The sequence below is a fragment of the Callorhinchus milii genome, unplaced genomic scaffold (assembly GCF_018977255.1).
Source record: "Callorhinchus milii isolate IMCB2004 unplaced genomic scaffold, IMCB_Cmil_1.0 Scaffold5, whole genome shotgun sequence".
Lineage (NCBI taxonomy): Eukaryota > Metazoa > Chordata > Chondrichthyes > Chimaeriformes > Callorhinchidae > Callorhinchus > Callorhinchus milii.
The window spans coordinates 57,100,954-57,121,141 of NW_024704746.1; the positions used below are offsets into that span (position 1 = coordinate 57,100,954).

The 20,188-nt window shown below is 40.3% G+C and overlaps 1 protein-coding gene across 3 annotated transcripts in view; it reads left to right on the top strand.

Annotated features, from left to right (window-relative positions):
• The window catches only part of tbc1d22a (TBC1 domain family, member 22a), a 237,953-nt gene that overhangs the window by 110,025 nt on the left and 107,740 nt on the right, over window positions 1-20,188 (top strand). For 2 of the 3 annotated variants that reach the window (XM_042334835.1, XM_007890990.2), the window contains exon 11: window positions 16,338-16,413. In XM_042334835.1, the coding sequence (XP_042190769.1) occupies window positions 16,338-16,413 (76 nt within the window). Of the gene's footprint in view, window positions 1-16,337; window positions 16,414-18,429; window positions 18,462-20,188 lie in introns of those variants that run through there. The other variant, XM_042334834.1, reaches the window with a different exon arrangement.

Genomic DNA, 20,188 nt, shown 5'->3' on the forward strand with positions numbered 1-20,188 from the left:
GCACTGATCCTTGTGGCACTCCACTAGTCACATCCTGCCAATTCGAGAATGACCCGTTTATCCCTACTCTCTGTTTTCTACCCGTTAGCCACTCTTCAATCCATGCTAATATGTTCCCATTAATCCCGTGGGCCTTAACCTTGTGCAATAGCCTTTTGTGTGGCACTTTGTCAAATGCCTTCTTAAAATCTAAATATACTACATCTACTGGTTCCCCCCTATCTAACCTGCTAGATACATCTTCAAAAAAAACTCTTAAAAGATTAATTAAGCATGACTTCCCTTTTGTAAAGCCATGTTGACTCTGCCTAATCTTGTTATGGTCTTCCAGGAATCCCATAATGACATCTTTAATTAAGGACTCAAGAATTTTCCCTACCACTGATGTCAGACTAACTGGTCTATAGTTCCCCATCTTTTCTCTCCCACCCTTCTTAAATAGTGGTGTTACGTTTGCAATCTTCCAATCAATGGGAACCGTTCCAAAATCCAGAGAATTTTGGAAGATCAAAGACAAGTCATCCACTATCTCAGTAGCCACCTCTTTTAAAACCCAAGGATGTAGGCCATCAGGTCCAGGAGATTTATCAGTTTTAAGACCTGACAATTTACGTAAAACCATTTCTTTACTAATATTAATTCCCCCAAGTTGCTCGCTAACATTGTCTTCTTGTTCCCCTCTATTCTTGGAGGGTTTTCAGTGTCTTCTAAGGTGAAGACAGTAGCAAAGTACTTGTTTAATGACTCTGCCATGTCTTTGTCCCCTACTGTAATTCCCCCCGTCTCTGCCTGTAACGCACCCACATTTACCTTTGACAGCCTCTTCCCCTTTATATATTTATAAAAGCTCTTATAAAAGGTCTTTATGTTCTTCGCTAGTTTGCCCTCATATTCCATTTTCTCCCTCTTAATCACTTTTTTGGTTCTCCTTTGTTGATCCCTAAAGTTCTCCGAATCTTCGGGTTTACTACTCATCTTAGCTGTTTTATAGGCTTCTTCCTTTAACTTTATACTTTCCCTATCTGCTCTAGTTAGCCACGGTGGACCACCTTTCCTGTGGCATTCTTATTCCTCAAAGGAATACCTCAGATACCTCAGAGCACACAACCTTCATTCCTCTCAGTGTAATGGCAGAATCAGTAAACCTTGATCACTGTGCCAATTGATACAATGTTACCTGAAGTGTTGTCTTGCTGTACTTTTTTTTGCATCTCTTTTCAACTTTGATGCTTCTGGTACTTGGGCTCTGACTTTGACAAAGATTCAGAATAAAAAAAAATGCACAGGTGGCTGTAAACATTTTTTGATAATTAAAAAGGGATTGAAATGTTGGTTGCACCAGTAAAATGCTTGCCATTGCAAGTTGTGCAGAAAGAAATAGGTTGCAAATTGAATGTATTAATTTTGCTTTTTAACTTATCAAATACTTTGTGCAATTAAATGAGTTATTGACTCAAATATCAGACTAAAATGCAGTGACTTATGAATACTCCAACATTGATTGGCAGCTCTGTTGTTTATTTGTTCTATGGTTAGGAGTGATTGAGCATATGTCTCTCAGACTTGAGTCTCAAATTCTAAATGACATCAGCTCCAATTACATTCATTGATGCTGTCACTGAATAAGCTGAACATCAATGCAAGATAGCTCTGAACTTCTCTCCCAATGTGTTGAATTATTGAGCTGTAACCTCACTGCTGGCTCTTTCCCAAAAGTTTATTCAGAATGCAGGTCAACTTCTGACTGGAGTTACTTTCTGTAGCAAGAATAAACATCTGAGGGTCAGAATGAGGTGTTTATTTTGTTTTAAGCATTGTAGAAATATTTTATTGAAAGATAGTGTTGACTTCACTATTTTAGATACCTGGTTTACAATTCAGTTCAGCATAAAGCAGAAGAAAAATTAAGATGGAGCAGGCTTGATGGGTCAAATGCCAGTTACTATCTTTATATGTACTGTCTATTAAAATATTACATTGAAGAATATATCGCAATTTGCCAATTATATGCCAATTAATTGGTCATTTTCAATCCACAACTGTTTATGGGACACTGCTGTGCGCAATTGGCTGCTGCTTTTTGCTCACAAATATAAGGTCAATTCACTTTACAGTCTATTCTGTGAAGCGCTTTGAGATGTCGAGAAGACGGAGTCCTGTAACTCAGTGGTTAGAGCACTCGCCTTGCAAGCGAGACACCTGGGTTCAATTCCAGGCAAGGCAAAACCTTGGGCAAGTTTCCTTACTCCACACGCCTAATAATAATCCCTCCAAAAAACAAAACAATAATAAATTGGGCATTTTCAATCCACGACTCTTTGTGGGACATTGCTGTGCGCAATTGGCTACCGCGTTTCGCCCACAAATATACAGTCAATTCACTTTACAGTCTATTCTGTGAAGCGCTTTGAGATGTCGGGAAGACGTGAAAAGCGCTATATCAAATGCAAGGATTATTATTATTGTATTCTACCTTTAGCAGGAAATCTTGACTTATCTTCCTTAAGTTTAAGTTTGTCTTGCCTTCTTAGCTGCTAGGCTGCGCTGGTACCAAATCTTGCACTCCAGATTACTTCCAAACTGTGTTCTTATTAAAATGGAGCTATTCCAGAAATATTTACATGTTTTCTCATGTAATATCCCCAGAATAGCATTGTATTTGAAGAAGTGAATCAAGGCGATGTAATAAACCTGCATTTCTCAAAGACTTTCCCTCAGTAAAATGTTGCTGACTTTTTTTATTATTATCCAGAGTAACCTGATTTGAATCAAAAGAGCATTTTATTATCTAAAATAATATTTTAAATAATCTATACAAGCTACTTTGCATAATCATTATCAAAGACATTGACACTTAGGAAGGGCTATACAAATATTATACCATTTTAATTTGGGAGTGATCCAGTTTAAACTGAGTACGATATGTTTTCAATTGGAGTGAGAGGGAGAGAAAGAAACTAGCTGGGCTTTATTTCATGAATGCCCAGATTTCTGCCTATTATTTTTTTTGTCAGTTTGTCTTGCAAGAAAACCTTGTTTATCATTTGCCGTGTTCAAAAGGAACATCATTGCTAGCGCTGTGGAAGATATTGACAGGTCTGTCTTTCTAATTCAGTTGACTGCGTTTGTCCTTCAATAACTTTGTAACAGTCCTTGAAAGCTTCAACTTTCTACTACTATGTGAAAGTTCAAGGGTAGTGGGTTATTTGCGTCAAAATATCTTCTGTTCTGAGAAACTCAAAATAGAATTTGTTTTAAAAAATATCATGGTGTCATGAAATATAAAACATTTGAAATTTTCCATGTCTTATATTTCTTTAAATATGTTTGTCTACATGATACAACAACGTTTTCATTTCTCAGTGTGTATCATGTCAGTTTTGATCATGGGAGAGAGGGAGGAGTGTGAGATGTGTTCTTTGTCATGAGAGATTTGCCACCACGTTTTGTTTATCTCCAATCAGTGTGACTTCAAAATATCTGCTGCAGGAAACATTTGTGATCAACAGGAAGAAGGCACGAAATGTGCCTCCCAGTCCTATCTTGATTTGGATGCTACCCTGGGTGAAGGGTGCTATATAAATGTTGTTGTTGATTGAGCTTTCACACTAACCTGAGATGGGTTGTAGCAGTCATGAAGTGAAACAGAAATAGTCTGTTGTCGTAGAATCATAGAATGTTACGGCACAGAAGGAGGCCATTCGGCACATCGAGTCTGTGCCGGCTCTTTGACAGAGCAACTGACTTTTATTAACCCCACTCACCAGCTTTCTCCCCATAACCCTGCGAACCTGTCTTCTCTGGATTAGCTGCCCATTTCAAAGGCTGGCTTGCAAAGAAAGTTGGTGCATTGGATAACAGTTGGTCTCCAGTGTTCTCTCCAGGATTTTATTGAAGCATTATGATGAATTTGGGACATTTTTGAACAACGTTGACTTGAACTGGAAAAAAAGCTGTACAATTTTGGGTTTGGTCTTTACTAGCTTATTCCTCAATAAAATATTTTTAGCTATGTAACAAAGTGGAGGATGAGTGCTGATAATTTTGTGGTGTCCAATTAGCAGCATCATACCAGAGGCATGTTGCCACAACTTATTGCTTTAAGTCTGATTTCACCCCACCCCTCCCTCAGTGGCAAGCCATTGTGCTTTGTGGGATGGACAGAGGGATCTCTGCCTGAAATGGTTCCAAAGCAGTTTTGTAAGAAGAGTGTGAGATATCAGACACAATGATAGCCTCCTTCTCAGACCATACCTCTTTTGAAAGCTTGTTCCAGGTCCAGATAGATCTTGGGCAGTTTTGGAACTCTGCTGATACCAACTTTTTATGTTATTAAGACCTGTATCAGAAATATTACTATAGTTAGCTTCAGTTTCAGCATGGTATGACCGCCAATAGTTAGAAACATTTATTTTGTTCCTTTCACTTCATTTTGTTCATCTCTTTTTCTACAAGAAATAGTATATTTGAATACAACAACAACAAGATTCCATTTATTGAGCGCCTTTCACGTCGGGAGGACGTCCCAAGTCGCTGTACAGTTGGGTCAGAACCCGAGCAGGGGGGAAATGGTCAGGGTGAGGGAAGGGAAGGGAGGGAGAGAGGAGGGGGTAGAGAGTCGAGAGGGGAGCTGAAGGCACGGTCAAAGAGAAAGGTCTTGAGACCGGCCTTGAAGGAGGAAAGGGAGGAGGCGGTGAAGGCACTGGGGGATAGAGTTCCAGAGCCGAGGGGCTGAGAGGCTGAAGGCCCGGCCACCGATGGTAGGGTGGTTGGGGCGGGGGATGTGGAGCAGACTGGAGCCAGAGGAACGGAGGGTACGGGCGGGTAGGTAGGGGGATAGTAGGTCGGAGAGGTAGGAGGGAGCAAGGCCGTGAATGGCCTTGTAGGTGAGGGTGAGGATCTTGAATTCGATCCTCTGGGGGATGGGGAGCCAGTGGAGGCGAGCGAGGGTGGGAGTGATGTGGTCACGAAGCCTGGTGCGGGACAGTACACGAGCTGCAGAGTTCTGAATGACCTGCAGCTTGTGGAGGGAGGTGCCGGGAAGGCCGACGAGGAGAGAGTTCCCATAGTCCAGCCCTGAGGTGATAAAGGCGTGGACCAGAGTTTCAGCAGCGTGAGGGGTGAGGTAGTGCCGTAGTCTGGCGACATTCCGGAGGTGATGGAAGGTGGTGCCAGTTGTGGCGTGGATATGAGGGAGAAAGGACAGCTCAGGGTCAAACAGAACCCCGAGATTCCTGAATGGCTTTGAGAGGTGGAGTTGATGTTGTCAGCGCCTGAGGTGCAGAGGCGCTGACGTGAGCCAATCAGGAGGACCTCAGTTTTGCGCACGTTGAGCTGGAGAAAGTTATCTCTCGTCCAGGACTCGATGTCGGACAGGCAGCTGTCAGGACATCGGTGGTCGTGGAGTTGAGGGTAGAGGAGGAAAGGTAGAGTTGGGTGTCATCCGCATACATGTGGAAGTTGTCTGCGGATAATGTCACCAAGGGGGAGCATATAGAGGGTGAAGAGGAGGGGACCGAGAACAGAGCCTTGAGGGACACCGCACAAGACAGTGCGGGGGCCAGAGGAAAAGCCATTTGTGGAGACAAAGTGAAGACGGTGGGAGATTTACGACCTAAACCACTCAAGGACAGTGCCTTGAAGGTTGAGGTGGGAGGACAAGCGGTGGAGGAGGATAGCGTGGTCGACCGTATCGAATGCTGCCGATAGGTTGAGGAGGACGAGGAGGCAGAGGGAGCCCTGGTCACAGATGGTCAGGATGTCATTGGTGACCTTGACCAGGGCAGTTTCTGTGCTATGGGCAGCACGGAAACCCGACTGAAGGGGTTCGAATAGTGAATGGGTGGAGAGGAAAGAGCGCAGCTGGGAGGCAACAACTCGTTCCAGGACCTTGGATAGGAAGGGGAGGTTGGAGATGGGCCGGTAGCTTGATAGCTGCGACGCATCAAGGGAGGGTTTTTTTAAGGTGGGAGTGATGGTGGCAGTTTTTAAGGGAATGGGAATAGAGCCAGAGGAGAGGGACAGGTTGACAGGTTGAATAATATAAAACTGGCAACTCCCAAATTTGTGATTTAATCTGCAACTTAGCGCATTCATTTAATGAAAACATTTAAAATGGTTCATTTGTTGTGTGGTAGATAAAAGGACTATTTGAACATGATTTATAGAAATACATTTTACAAGATGAAAATGTTGAGCAAGATTTAGCAGAGCAATAGCTGCTTGCCAGAATGGATAGAGCAGATGCATACAAAACCCCTGGGCAGCATGGAAGCATGAAGTAAAACACAATGATTAACAAACCTGATTGCTCCCTCTCAGCAGAAGTCAGTGTGAAACCATTATTTTTGTGATTTTTTTCACAGAGTAGATAATTTAAACAATAATGAATTGTTGTGTGCCTTGTCTTGTAAGTGAAAGATCGAGTGACTTGACCTTCAATCTCCTTTATTTGTTCAGTCTAACCTATTTTTTATAAGTACACCTGAAGATAACTTTTGCCATTTTTATATTTTGGCTTCTACCAACAGTGCATTTGATATTGCGCCTTTCACATTATCAAGATGTCTCAATGCTTTTTTTTTCAAGTTCTTTCCAGTTCATTTTGAAGATCATCTCTCTTTACACAAGAAGTACACTTCACAAGATTGACAGTAAAATGTAGTGACTTTTTTTTGTAGGGGACATAGATTCTTCCATACCTCCTTTTAGTAATACATCAATAGGAATAGTTTTAACTAGATTAAATACTGGATTGCTACAGTAAACATGGCTGGCAGGATTACTTTCTCTATGCCTTTTCCTCATATGTTAAATATTCAGCATTGGATTCAGTATTGGTTCTGCTGCTGCAGTTTCTAATTTGAACAGCTTATGCAGGCCATTTTTGATTTCTGTATTAAGGAATGGGTGCTTTATCTACTCGTACACTTTTTTTAAAAAAAAGGTTAAAAATAATGTGTTTAATTATAGCTATATAACCTATATAACCTATAGAGCCAAAAGAGAAGAGTTTTTTGGCTTTGTTTCTTTTATTGTTGCAACCAATAAAAACCAAAGCAGGGGGTGCACACATATACAGCAACAACTTGCATTTACGTAGTGCCCTTCACACGGGTAGTGTCTCAGAGTTCTGAATACTGCTTTAACTAGCAGGTGATGAGGTATTGAGGTAATAATAATAATACAGTATCGAATAACTAAGGCACAACGCAGGAGCTTCTTTTCCTTTCTTTCTCCTCCTCACCTATATAAGAGAAGTTCAAAGAATGAAATTGTAAAATAATAATTCCGAAACCATGATTTTATGGCAACTGGAAATTTCAACAGATTGTGTTGGTTCATCACATAAAGCATAATTTCTAGGTTATGAGTATATGGTTATCTGACAATCATTCTGTCAGCGTATGTGTGTTCACTTTTACTAAACTGATGGTTTATTCTTTTCATAGAATCATACAGCACAGAAGGAGGCCATTCGGCCCATCATGTCTGTGCTGGCTCTTTGAAAAGAGCTTTCCAATTCAATCCTACTCCCCCGCTCTGTCCGCACAGCCTGCAAACTTGTCCTCCCCAAATAATTATCTACTTCGCTCTTAAAAGTTGTTATTGAATTGGCTTCCACCACCCATTCAGGCAATGCATTCCAGATCCGAACAACTCACTGTTTAAAAAAAATTCTCCTCACCTTCCCTCTGTTTCTTTTAACAACTATTTTAAATCAGTGTCCTCGGGTTACCAACCCAGCCGCCAGTGGAAATAATTTCTCCTTGTTCACCCTATTGAATCCCCTCATCATTTTGAAAACTGCTATTAAATCTCCTCTTAACCTTCTCTGCTCCAAGTAGAATAATCCTAGCTTCTCTAACCTCTCCTGAAGTTTCTCATTCCTTGTAACATCCTGATAAATCTCTCCAATGCCTTGACATCCTTCCTGAAGTGTGGGGCCCAGAACTGAACACAGTATTCTACCTGAGGCCTAAACAGTGTTTTATAAAGATTCATGATAACTTCCTGACTTTTGTATTCTATGCCCCTAGTATCCCATATGCTTTTTTCAAAGATTTACTTATATGAACCCCCAGGTCTCTCTGTTCCTTCACCCCATTTAAGATGGTACCATCAGCTTATATTGCCTCTCCTCATTCTTCCTCCTAAAATGCATTTTTCTACATTACAATTCATCTGCCACATGTCTGCCCATTTTACCAATCTGTCTCTGTCCTCTTGCAGTCTGCTACTATCCTCCTCACTATTTCCTAGCTTAGTATCATCTGCAAACTTGGAAATTGTACTCCATATACCCAAGTCCAGGACATTTATATCGATCAAAAACAGCAGTGGTCCCAATACTGACCCTGCAGAGTTCCCTCCAGTCAGGAAAACGACCATTCACCACCACTCTCTGCTTTCTGTCTCCCAGCCGTTTCTGTATCCATGCTGCCACTGTCCCTTTAATACCGTGGACTTCTATATTGCTTACAACTGCACTACCTTCAACCACCCTCTCTGTTACTTCATCAAAAGATTCTGTCAGGTTTGTTAGATGTGATTTGCCTTTAACAAATCCGTGTTGGCTGCCCTTTATAACCCATATTTTTCTAAGTGAATATTTATTTTGTCCCAGATTATAGTCTCTAGAAGTTTTCCCACTACTGACGTTAGGCTGATGGCCTGTGGTTCCCGGGTTTATTTTTCTGCCCCTTTTTCGACAAGGGAGTAACATTTGCAACCCTTCAGTCCTCTGGCACCACCGTTATTTCCACTCTTACTTCCCTCAGTAACTTAGGATGCATCCCGTCCGGACCGGTGACTGATCTACCTTGAGCACCGACAACCTTTTTAGCACCTCTCGGTTTATTATCTTATCCAATTTCTCTACCCTCTCGTCTGATACTGTGGCGTTGGCTGCATCCTTTTCTTTTGTGAAGACAGATGCAAAGTACTCATTCAGTACGTCAGCTATGCCCTCTGCTTCCACAAGAAGATTTCCTCTTTGGTCCCTAATTGGACCCACCCTACCTTTGACTAATCATTTAGACCTGGGTTTGATTCCTGGCAGGGTGAAACCTTGGGCAAGTTTCCTTACTCCACACGCCTGATAATAATCCCTCAAAAAAAACAATAAATTGGTCATTTCAATCCATGACTGTTTGTGGGGCACTGCTATGCACAATTGGCCGCTGCGTTTCGCCCACAAATATAGTCAATACACTTTACAGTCTATTCTGTGAAGCGCTTTGAGATATCTCGAAGATGTGAAAAGCGCAATATCAAATGCAAGGATCATTATTATTATTCTTTATATGCTTATAAAATACCTTAGGGTTCCATTTTATGTTACCTGCTAATCTTTTTGCATACAATCTGTTTGCCTCTCTTATTTCCTTTTTCAGTTCTCCTTTGTACTTTCTCTATTCTATTTGATTATCTTCTGTATTTTGGACCTGACATTTATAATAAGCCTCCTTTTTCTGTTTTATTTTAATCCCAATTTTCTTATTCATCCAGGGAGGTTTGGATGCCCTACTTTTGTTCTATCCCTGAACTTTCTCCTCCTTGAAGGCTTCTCATTGCTCATTAGCTGTTTTACATGCCAATCTTTCTGTCCAGCCCACCTGGCTAGGTCCCTTTTTAACTCACTGAAATTAGCCCTCTTCCAGTTGAATATCTTCACCTTTGATTGTTCCTTGTCCCTTTCCATAAGTACTCTAAACCTAATTATGTTGTGATCACTGTTGTCCAGATGCTCTCCTGTTGAAACCTGCTCCACTTGCCCCACTTCATTCCCTAGAACTCGATCCAGCGCTGCTTCCTTCCTCATTGGGCTGGAAACATACTGATCCAGAAATTTATTCTGCACACATTTCAGGAATGCTTCCCCCTCCCTTACCCTTTACACTGTTATTTTGCCAGTCTATGTTAGGATAATTGCAGTCTGCCGTTATCACTACTCTATTGGCTTTGCATCTTTCTGAAATCTGCTTGCAGATTTGCTCGTCTATCTCCTTCCCACTATTTGGTGGTCTATAATATATATCTAACAGTTACAGCTCTTTTCTACTCCTTAACTTTAACCAAATAGATTCTGTTTTTGGACTCTCCAGCACATTGTCCCTTTCCGGGGCTGTAACTGTGTCTTTAATTAATATTGTCACCACCCCTCCTTTTTTTCCCCTTCCCTATCCCTCCTGAATACATTGTAGCCAGGAATATTCAGCTCCCATTCCTACCCTTGTTTGATCCAGCCCTCCCTTATTGCCACAGCATCATAACCCCATGTGGCAACTCAAGTCTGCAGCTCACCAATCTTATTTGTCACACTTTGTGCATTTAAGTACATGCACTCCAAGACCATTTCATCCTTGTCTAATCCCTCCTTTTTCTGGATTACTCCTTATTACATTGCTATTTGTCATTCCCAGCTCTCTGTGTAACTTGTTTGTCCTCTCTAATGCTACATCCTTATTCCCTTCCCCCCTCAAAATTAGTTTAAACCTTTCCCTGCAACCTCCCTGTGAGGACATTGGTCTCAGCCCTGTTCAAGTGTAACGCATCCATCCTGTACAGGTCCCACCTGCCCCAGAACTGCTCCAGTGATCCAGGAACTTGAAGCCCTCCTTTCTGCACTCCTTCTTTACTCTTCAGCTTTTTCCCTAGCTCCTGATACTCTTCCTGTAGGATCTCAGCCCTTTTATTCCCTACGTCATGGATCCCAACATGGACCATGACTTCTGGACGTTCCCCTTCCCGCTGTAGAATGTTTTGCACCTGTTCAGTGATGTCTTCAACCCTGGCACCAGGGAGGCAACATACCATGCGAGAGTCACATCTTTGGTTGCAGAAACGCCTGTCTATTCCTTTCACCATTGTGTCCCCAATGACATTATGTTGATGGTTGTTAAACTGAGGATTTTAGATTTGCACATAAAGTGTTGCATTATTGTCTTACAGTAAAATTTTGTTGCAGAATGTTTTTTTGCTCTGCAAAGTATTGGCTCATTTAGTATTGCTGACTGACAATTTTGTGAAATGAAGAGATCTTCAAGACTTAATTCAGTTATGGAGAATCTATTCAATTCTATTTGAAATTACTACCTTTTTGAGTCTGGTTTTATGAACGATTACTACTCTATTCCAAAAAAAGGTTTACATTCGCTGCTTAAAGGTATAATTAGGAATATCATTTTACAGATAAATGTTTTATGCTTGGAGTTACTGGCTTTGATTGATGTATCAAATATATTCCACTGCTTAAACCTCTGCAAAAAGGATAGAAATGTTATATTAATAGAACGCTGCTTCCATTCATTTTATTATGATCGTAATTTTTATATTCTTATATGTGCATAGTTTATATAAAATATACACATATGCGTATTTTTATATACACATATATACATATGGATTAGATATGTACTACATCAAAAGTGTTATATATATTATATATAATAAATAAAAGGTGACCAAAAAGTCATGATGGCATAACAGTGTCTAATAAGTTTTAAAGAAATCATGATTTTTTTAGAAAATAGGGTAGTTATCACAATGTTTTGGTCACACTGTATTTATAATATTTCACTTTTGATACAGTGTATCCCTAACCCTGTCCTTACCTCACAGCTCCACCTCCTTGCCCCTCTACTCACAGACATCATAAACCTTTCCCTGTCCTCTGGTTCTGTTCCCACCCCATTAAAAACTGCCGTCATCACTCCTATTCTTAAAAAACCCTTCTAGACCCTATTCTACTCCCAAACTACTGCCCCATCTCCAACCTCCCTTTCCTCTCCCAAGATCCTGGAACAAATTGTTGCTTCTCTGCTTTGCTCCTTCCTCTCCCGCCACTCCCTTCTCGAAACCCTCCAGTCGGGTTTCCACAGCACAGAAACCGCCCTGGTCAAAGTGTCAAAGGACACTGTCCAGCTGCGGCCAGGGCTCCCTCTGCCTCCTCGTCCTCTGACCTCTCCTGCTTTCGACACCGTCAACCGCTCTATCCTCATCCACTGCCTCTCCTCCAACCTCAACTTTCACGGCTTTGTCCTTGACTGGTTCAGATCATACCTCTCACACCGCCTCCACTTCATCTCCACAAATGGCTTCTCTTCTAGCCCCCGCACCATCGTGTGCGGTGTTCCTCAGGGCTCTGTCCTTGGTTCCCTCCTCTTCAACATCTATATGCTCCCTCTTGGTGACATCATCTGCAGACATGGGGTCAACTTCCACATATATGCAGATGACACCCAACTCTACCTCTCTGCCTCCACCCTTGACTCCAGGACCATTGCTGTCCTAACAGAATGGCTGTCAGATATCAAGTCCTGGATGACAGCTAACTTTCTTCAGTTGAACGTCAACAAGACCGAGGCAATCCTAATTGGCTCCAGTCAGCGCCTCCTCACCTCAGGCGCTGACAGCATCACCATCCATGGTTGCACACTCCACCTTGCTAAGCCAGTCTGGAACCTTGGGGTCTTGTTTGACCCTAATCTATCCTTTCTACCCCACATCTGCGACAAGACCGTTCTGCCTTCCCCCACCTCTGCAACATCGCCCGGTTCCGCCACTGTTTCATACCACAGGCTACCGAAACCCTCATACGTGCCTTCATTACATCGAGGCTCGACTATGCAAACTCATTGCTTGTCGTCCTCCCCAACTACTCCATCCACAGGCTGCAGATCATCCAGAACCCTCTCCTGCACTAGGCTCCGTGACCCTATCACCCCCATGATTCCCACTGGCTTCCCATCACACAGAGGATTCAGTTCAAGATCCTGGTCCTCACCTTCAAAGCCCTCCATGGTCTTGCTCCCCTACCTTTGTGACCTCTAACCCCCTACCATCTTGTTCACTCGCTCCGCTTAGTGGGCTCCATCCTGCTTCACATCCCCGCCTCGCTCTCCCCACTATTGAAGGGCGGGCCTTCTGCCACTCTGCCCTCACCCTCTGTAACTCCATCGTGCAGTCCCTCCAGCTCACCCCCTCCATTGCCTCCTTCAAGACCCATCTCAAGACCACTTTAACCGTGCTTTCAATCTCGCTGGTTCCCCCTGCCCTCCACCCTCCCCGCCCCTGACCCCCAGCTGGGGTCCGAAACTCTGTCTGTCCAGCGTCTTGGGACGTCCTCCTGAGGTGAAAGATGCTATATCAATGTAATTTTGTTGTTCTTATTGATATTGCCTAAAACACTTGTAAATTTAACAGAAATGTGAGTGTTCTATCCCCAAATAATGTTGGCGCAAATCTAAACAAATTACTTAAACTTTACTGATCCCATATCTGCTCTCCAAGCTATGTACTAAATATGTTTTATGAAACTTTGGTAAAGCATGAAACGATCTCCTTAAACTCTTAATGCTTTAAAAAAAGTATTTGTCATCAATCTGGTAATGTAGCTACTTTACGAGTTTTATTTTAGCAGTAACATTTTATATATGCACTCCCAGTTTCCAATATTTTTGCCGTTTCAGCTACACAAATGACCCTTGAGTGGTTAGGTAAGGTTGTGGTTGTGGTGGTGGTAATAGTACTGGAAGAACATATTGAGGCCAGGTCACTCATCTTGCAAGTAGCTCGAGGGGGATGGGTTGGTGAAAGTTGGTTATTGGATATGGCTCATATGCAGTTCTGCGCTGGTCAGATCTCAGGGATATTTGTTAATGGAGCCAGTAGCACAGATACTGATGCTGTCTGGCTGGATACACACTTTGATCAGCCTATTGGAAACTGCCCGGAACGTTTCCTTTTTGACCTTTTGGTGATTCAGTTATCCAACCTTACTCTGAACAATTACAAAGAAGAAACATGTCAAGCCAATATGCCCAGTAAGCCTACTTTTCTACGTGCCTTTTTTGTTAATTTTTATTTCTGCATACTGTTTAATGATATCTATTTGGAAACATTTTTAAAGCCTTTTTACGTTTTGGAATATTACTTAAGTTTATTGTGCGCATCTTCACAGAAAATGTTTATTTCCTAGCAATTTTGCACAAAACATTTTTATTTTATGATGAACATGCTATTATATCAAAGTCAATATAGAAACCCTGAAAGTTTTTAAGATTCAGTTAATCTTTGATTTAAGGGAATGTAGATTCTTTTTTAAAAAACGTATCATCAACAAATGCACTCCTTTTTAAAATAGGTTTGCAATATATTAAAAATATTAAATCTATGAATAATAAAAACTAATACCTAATACTTCAAATCAGTTATGAGGCTTTCCTCCTTTGTGGAATAAGTTACTTACTTCATTGTTCCCTCCGGTTTCTCATCTGTTTAAACTTAATTGCAGATTGACCTTGCTGGATTTAATATTAATTGAGGGAAGACATTTTATTGCCTGTTTCTCTCACAATTATAATATTGTTCTAAAATGCAATAGTGAAATAGTGACACTGTTGATAAATAAATTTATTTTGGATTATTTTTTGACAATATTGCAAGTACTCCAACCTTTTCAAGAAATAGTTGAACAGTCTCACTTTTCTTTGGGTAGTGAACCTTAAATAAATTTGTTTTGACCTTATAAAATAGTTTCGGAAAACTTCAGTATGAAAACTGCCCAATTTTAAAAATTTGATTTGCAGTTCATTTTGAGTACCTGTCATGTATGATGCAGTTAAAATATAACATTTAAAATCTGTATAATACTGCAGTGTTAGGAGCAGTAACTGCTGTTAAAATGTTTTGAATGGCACCAATACCATAGTCTCTGTGTTGGTGATCCAAGCCCAAAGAAAATGGAATTATAGCCATGAGAATAGCAAAGGGAAGACTGCAACCAGCTGATCAGCCAAGATCTTACAAAGAGACCTCAACCTGAAATGCACCAATATTGATTGCTGACATAGGATAGTTAACACAGATAATTGAACGGTATACAAAAAAATTGTGAGTAAAATGGAAAGTATATGTACTTCATTGGATGGACTTGCCAAAGAGGATGTTGAAAGGTTTGAGTATTTCAACCTTGTTCCCAGTCTTTATGAGTTCACAGTACAGACATAATGATATCCCCCGCCTGCCCCCCCCCCATGTAGCGTAGCGTGGGGGCAGTTATATAAATGCAAATAAAGGAAGTTGTTGCTTGTCACTAAATAAACAATTTCATTCATGGAGGCCACAGTTGTAGTTCATGTAGAAAATGGAAATGACACATAGTGTTTCAGTAGGTGTTACTCTGAGAATTCAATCCAGCAAGGCCAAAAAAGGAGCTACAATGAGCCTCTGTGAAGGCTTCCTGGTTAGCAAATTACATGTGTGTTATTTGGGAACTAAGGAAAGATATGGAGAAAATGATTGTCGAAGTAACTTGCTAAAATATGAAACGTGGCTTTGTTGCAAGAGAAAATTTGTACACTACTCAGCTTTGTCACCCAGCTGTTTGATGTAGGCACAAGCAAGATATTTAATTTCAACTTACTTTTGTGGTACTAAACCACAGTTTTTCTGTATTTAAAAAATCATTTTCAATTAATTAAGTCAATTTGCATTATTAATGTGGAGGAATACATGCAAAGGGATTGACATTTGTGGCTGGCATTTGCATGTGAGTGGTAAGACCAGCTTTAGTGTGTGTTTCTTTCATGATATTTTGTACACAGAGTCTGTTAGAGATTTATAGAAAAGATTTTTGATGATTCAGATACTAAATACTCTGTAGCAATACCAATGGAGGTTAAAGAGATACATTTCATGTTTTCAGTTGCAGTAAATGAGAAGTTAAATAATACTTTATTAAATAATAACTTATTCAGCTTCCATGAAACGGGTCTGAGGCTAATTCCATACATTCTGCAGCGGTTCAGCATTTTATTTATCTGTGTAAATTGGTATCCACAGTGTCTTGATGGCTTAGGCTAGAAGTCATTAATGCACAAATGTACACATAATGAAACCTGATGTGCAATTGGTTTTGCAGATGGAGTACATTTGCAGATGGAGTCCTGTAGCTCAGTGGTTAGAGCACTCGCTTTGCAAGCGAGAGACCCAAGTTCAATTCCAGGCAGAGGGCGAAACCTTGGGCAGGTTTCCTTACTCCACACAGAGCCTGATAATAATCCCTCCAAAAACCAAAAACAATAATAAATTGGTCATTTTCAATCTACGATTGTTTGTGGGACATTGCTGTGTGCAATTGGCTGCTGCTTTCGCCCACAAATATACAGTCAATTCACTTTACAGTATATTCTGTGAAGCGCTTTGGGACGTCCTCCCGACGTGAAAAGCGCTATATCAAATGCAAGGATTATTATTATTACATTTAAAATTGTTACATCTCCCTGTAAAAGTAAACCATGCCTCTCATTATGAAACTCTTTATTTTTTTCAAGGACAACTACACTTTTGCACAGCCAGGGATTCAACGGAAAGTGAAAGCATTACAGGAGCTTGTTAGCCGGATTGATGGTAAGTACAATAACCCATTTCTAACTTTAAGGTGAGCAGAATAACACTTGTATTGAAAGTGTTGAGTAAAAGTTTTGCAAATCTGATGGCTGGTATCAGTTTGATCATCTACAATGAGAACATGTATTGTGTCATCTTCAATCAGCTGGTAGCATTGTGCACTTTGCAAGATTAGTGATGTGATTCATTTAAAGGGAGTCAAAAGCCCATGAACATCTTATTAAAGCAATATAATCAAAATTCCAAAATATAATCAAAAATGGCAATTTGTTTTCAAACAAGTAATGGCTGCATAAGAAAACCATCCAGCATTCAGTTTGCAATGATTGTTTGCATTTGCAGGAAGTCACATTGACTTTTTATGAATATCCTTTGGCTTTCTGCAGTGTGAATCATAGTCCTATCATGACTGTTAACATTATCTGTGTGGTGAATTTAATTAATTAGGAACTTTGAAAATACTATTCGTATTTCAGCTAAATAACAATGACGTACAGTAATTTTAGATTAGTGTTGCAGACTCTGGCAGGGAGATGTAAAGATTTATCTCCTTGTCCTTAAAAAAAATCTTTGGTATAAAATGCTGATTGTCATGGTACTGTGAGCAGCTTTAATTATTTGGATTGCTTTAGATAATACAAACCATTCAAATATATTCTCCAGATATTTATTGAAATAATTGAATGGAACTGTTTAGCACAAAATTGTCTACCAAAATAACTGAGCATAAGCCAGAAGTATAAATGTTTCTCGGGAATAAAATAAAGTACATTTTGAAAATGGTTGCTTTTTTGATAGCGACTGTTTTAAGCCCAATTCTTCCTCTCACCTCTCTGATATAGAGTGGCTTTGCTTATAGGGCTGCTGTTCCTGAGGACATGGACAATAACAATCTTTTTTTAAAAAAAGGCCGACTTTTGCATTGTTAGTTTGTACTCTGATATGGTTTCCTGTACTCATGCAGCTGATGAGCTGGGCTAATATAAAAGTATTTATCCCAAAACCTTGAGCCCTTTGCAAATTTTGAGGAGGAATTTTAGTTTGGGCGAAAATGTGGAGAATTGATTCATTGGTGCTATTGAGATGCATTTTGTTGCTAACCTACATTTTTTTCTCTTCTCATTTTTGAAAACTAAACATAAAGAAATAACACATCATAGACTATTGGAAAAAAACATTTATTTATGTTTTCTTTCACAAAAACAGAACATAACACCTTTCAAAAGATGCAAAAGCAGTTTCAACACATTTTGTTGAATTTTTCAAAATCAAATTTTCATAGAAACAAAAAATCCTCAGCCAAAGATTTAGTGCTGGTTAACTTTTAACACGAGAAGAATCTTTATATTTTCTTCTGTTAGGCTATGTATTATTTTTAAGGTGGTCTGAATAAACAGAAAATAACCTTTAAACGTCAGCTGTGCTCACTGGTAGACAGATGTACATTTTTGCATTTTTAGCAAGTTTCATGTGTGGCTCAAGCTGAGCTCCCCACCATGCTGCAATTGTTTGGCTAGTTGGAATATTTTCTCCAGCTGCTTTATAAGCATGCCATTTGAAGTTTGGAATAGTTGAAAGGGCAGGAATCACATTACTATATAAGTCTTCTTCTGTATCCATTGTTGCTGGCTGGTGAGGATCAAAAATACGAACTGCTTTATAGGTAGCAATTGATAGATGCTTTTTCAAAATTAGTCCCACCTTTTCACTACATGATTCTCTGGAAAAGGTTGACACGTGCCTCTCTCCCACTCTCAGAACAGGATGACAACTTTTCCACTGTCTTTTGTCTGTACTCCGTGCTCCAGCAGTGGCACAGAAATCAATAAACAAATATAAATTTTGCACCCCTCAGTACAAATTATGGCCCTGAGGCACAGCTGTTGCCTGATATTTTTCAATGAGTTTTATGAACTCAGATGAGTGCTCTGTGACAGTTTGCTTGGGCTTTCAACTCTGCAGTATTATTGTTTAAGAACATTTTCAGTTTTTTCACTCTAATACATTTCCTTGAAGAGATTCTGCCAAGATAGGCAAGCACTCATACAAATATTCAACAGCCTTCACCCAGGATCACCAACGCAACTGAACAGCAAAGACTGGCATCTGTGGTTTAATTCCATCCTTCGGCTCCATAAGTTCCAAGTACTGATACCGGACCATTGGACTTTGGCAGAAGACTTTCTTGACCACAGCAACCAATGTGTTTAAGTCCTCCAGTGTAACAGGCCAAATTTCCAAAATCAAGTTCAGAAGATGTAATGCATGTAATATATCGTTAGGAAACAATCCCGACAGAATTGTGTTAAATGCTTTGATCGTGTAGTTTGCACTGTCTGTGGCAACTGCAAGCACGTTATCAAAGTTAACCATTTTTAAATTTAAGACTCTTAGAAGAGCTTGTGACACAGTTGTGTGGTTGACTCACTGCAAGAATTCTACTCCAATAAGAAAAGGCTTCTCCCCGTCTTTCTGCAGTGGCTGGGCCAGCACTGCCAGACCACTGCACCTGCTAGAATCAGTACACATCTCTGTCATCAACATATTTCTTCAAAAATGCTTCATCCTCAGGAATAAACTCCTTCAAGTATGTACTACAAATCTGTGACGGTGTTGGAATAGTCCCTCCGTTTTTCATGTACTTGCATAGAAAGTCTTGGAAGGCAGGAGCTTTTTCAAGCAGTAGTCAAACACCGCACAAAGTCCAATATGAGTTCTTTCCTCTCCATAGATGATGCAGTGGCTCTAGAGAAGCAGATTGTCAGAGCAATTTGTCTTTGAGATCCACCTTGGAAGGACAAAATAAAAATTGATCTTCATGATGTCGTTAGAAATATTCTGTTTTTGTTTTTGTTTGCTGTGGTGTTATGTGCTTTTAAAATTCAAAAAGTAAGGAGATTAACTTTTGTAATACAAGTTAAGATTTTCTTTCAAAATTAAAGTGAAGGCAACTAATGATACATTTTCATTTAATATATATATCAAAAGTATTTTACTTCAATTTTTTGTCTTTATTTCTGCTGCCTTGCGTTCACGATGTTTCTGAGATTTCATGTGCTCATCAAAAGTGTACTTGCAAACATGGTCAATGTGTGACAGCAAACGCGGCAAAACAACTGCCCCCCTTCATAAAGGTTATTTGGATACAGTACGATTATATTTGAGGGACAGACGGAAAATGAGATGTGCTGCCCCTTGACTTCCTCACGGGATTTACAAAAACATTTGGACAACCTAAAAAGTGAAACAACCCTGATTAAAGCTATTGGCATGTATTTCCTGAAAATGTAGTTATGTTTAGAATACAAAATATTTTAATTTGAGCAGTACAGCACTTACTGAGAATTCATTGCAGTAGTGTGACACAGCTGCTTTTCCTATAGAGGTTTACTCACCAGCACACAAGTCGATTTCCCACACGCATCGCTTCCGCGATTCTAAAATTTGCTGCTCATGCGTGATCGGAGCTGCCCTGGCCATAGAAGTGACAGCGAGAAAACAGCGCGAGAGGCCTGGGGAAAATGTGTACCCGTGCTTTTCTATTGGCCCAGGCAATGAGCAGGAAGTGTCAATAAAATCACTTTCTGTGTGCTTCCTGATGTCAAAAGTAACCTGATGATCCACAAGTCAGTATTTTTCGTGATTCACCGAAAAGATGCTCGTCCCTCTTGAACCAAGAGGTCTGCTTTATATTAGGACTGTCTGCTTCCTGTTACAACAAGATTCCATTTATAGAGCGCCTCTCACGTTGGGAGAACGTCCCAAGGCGCTGGAC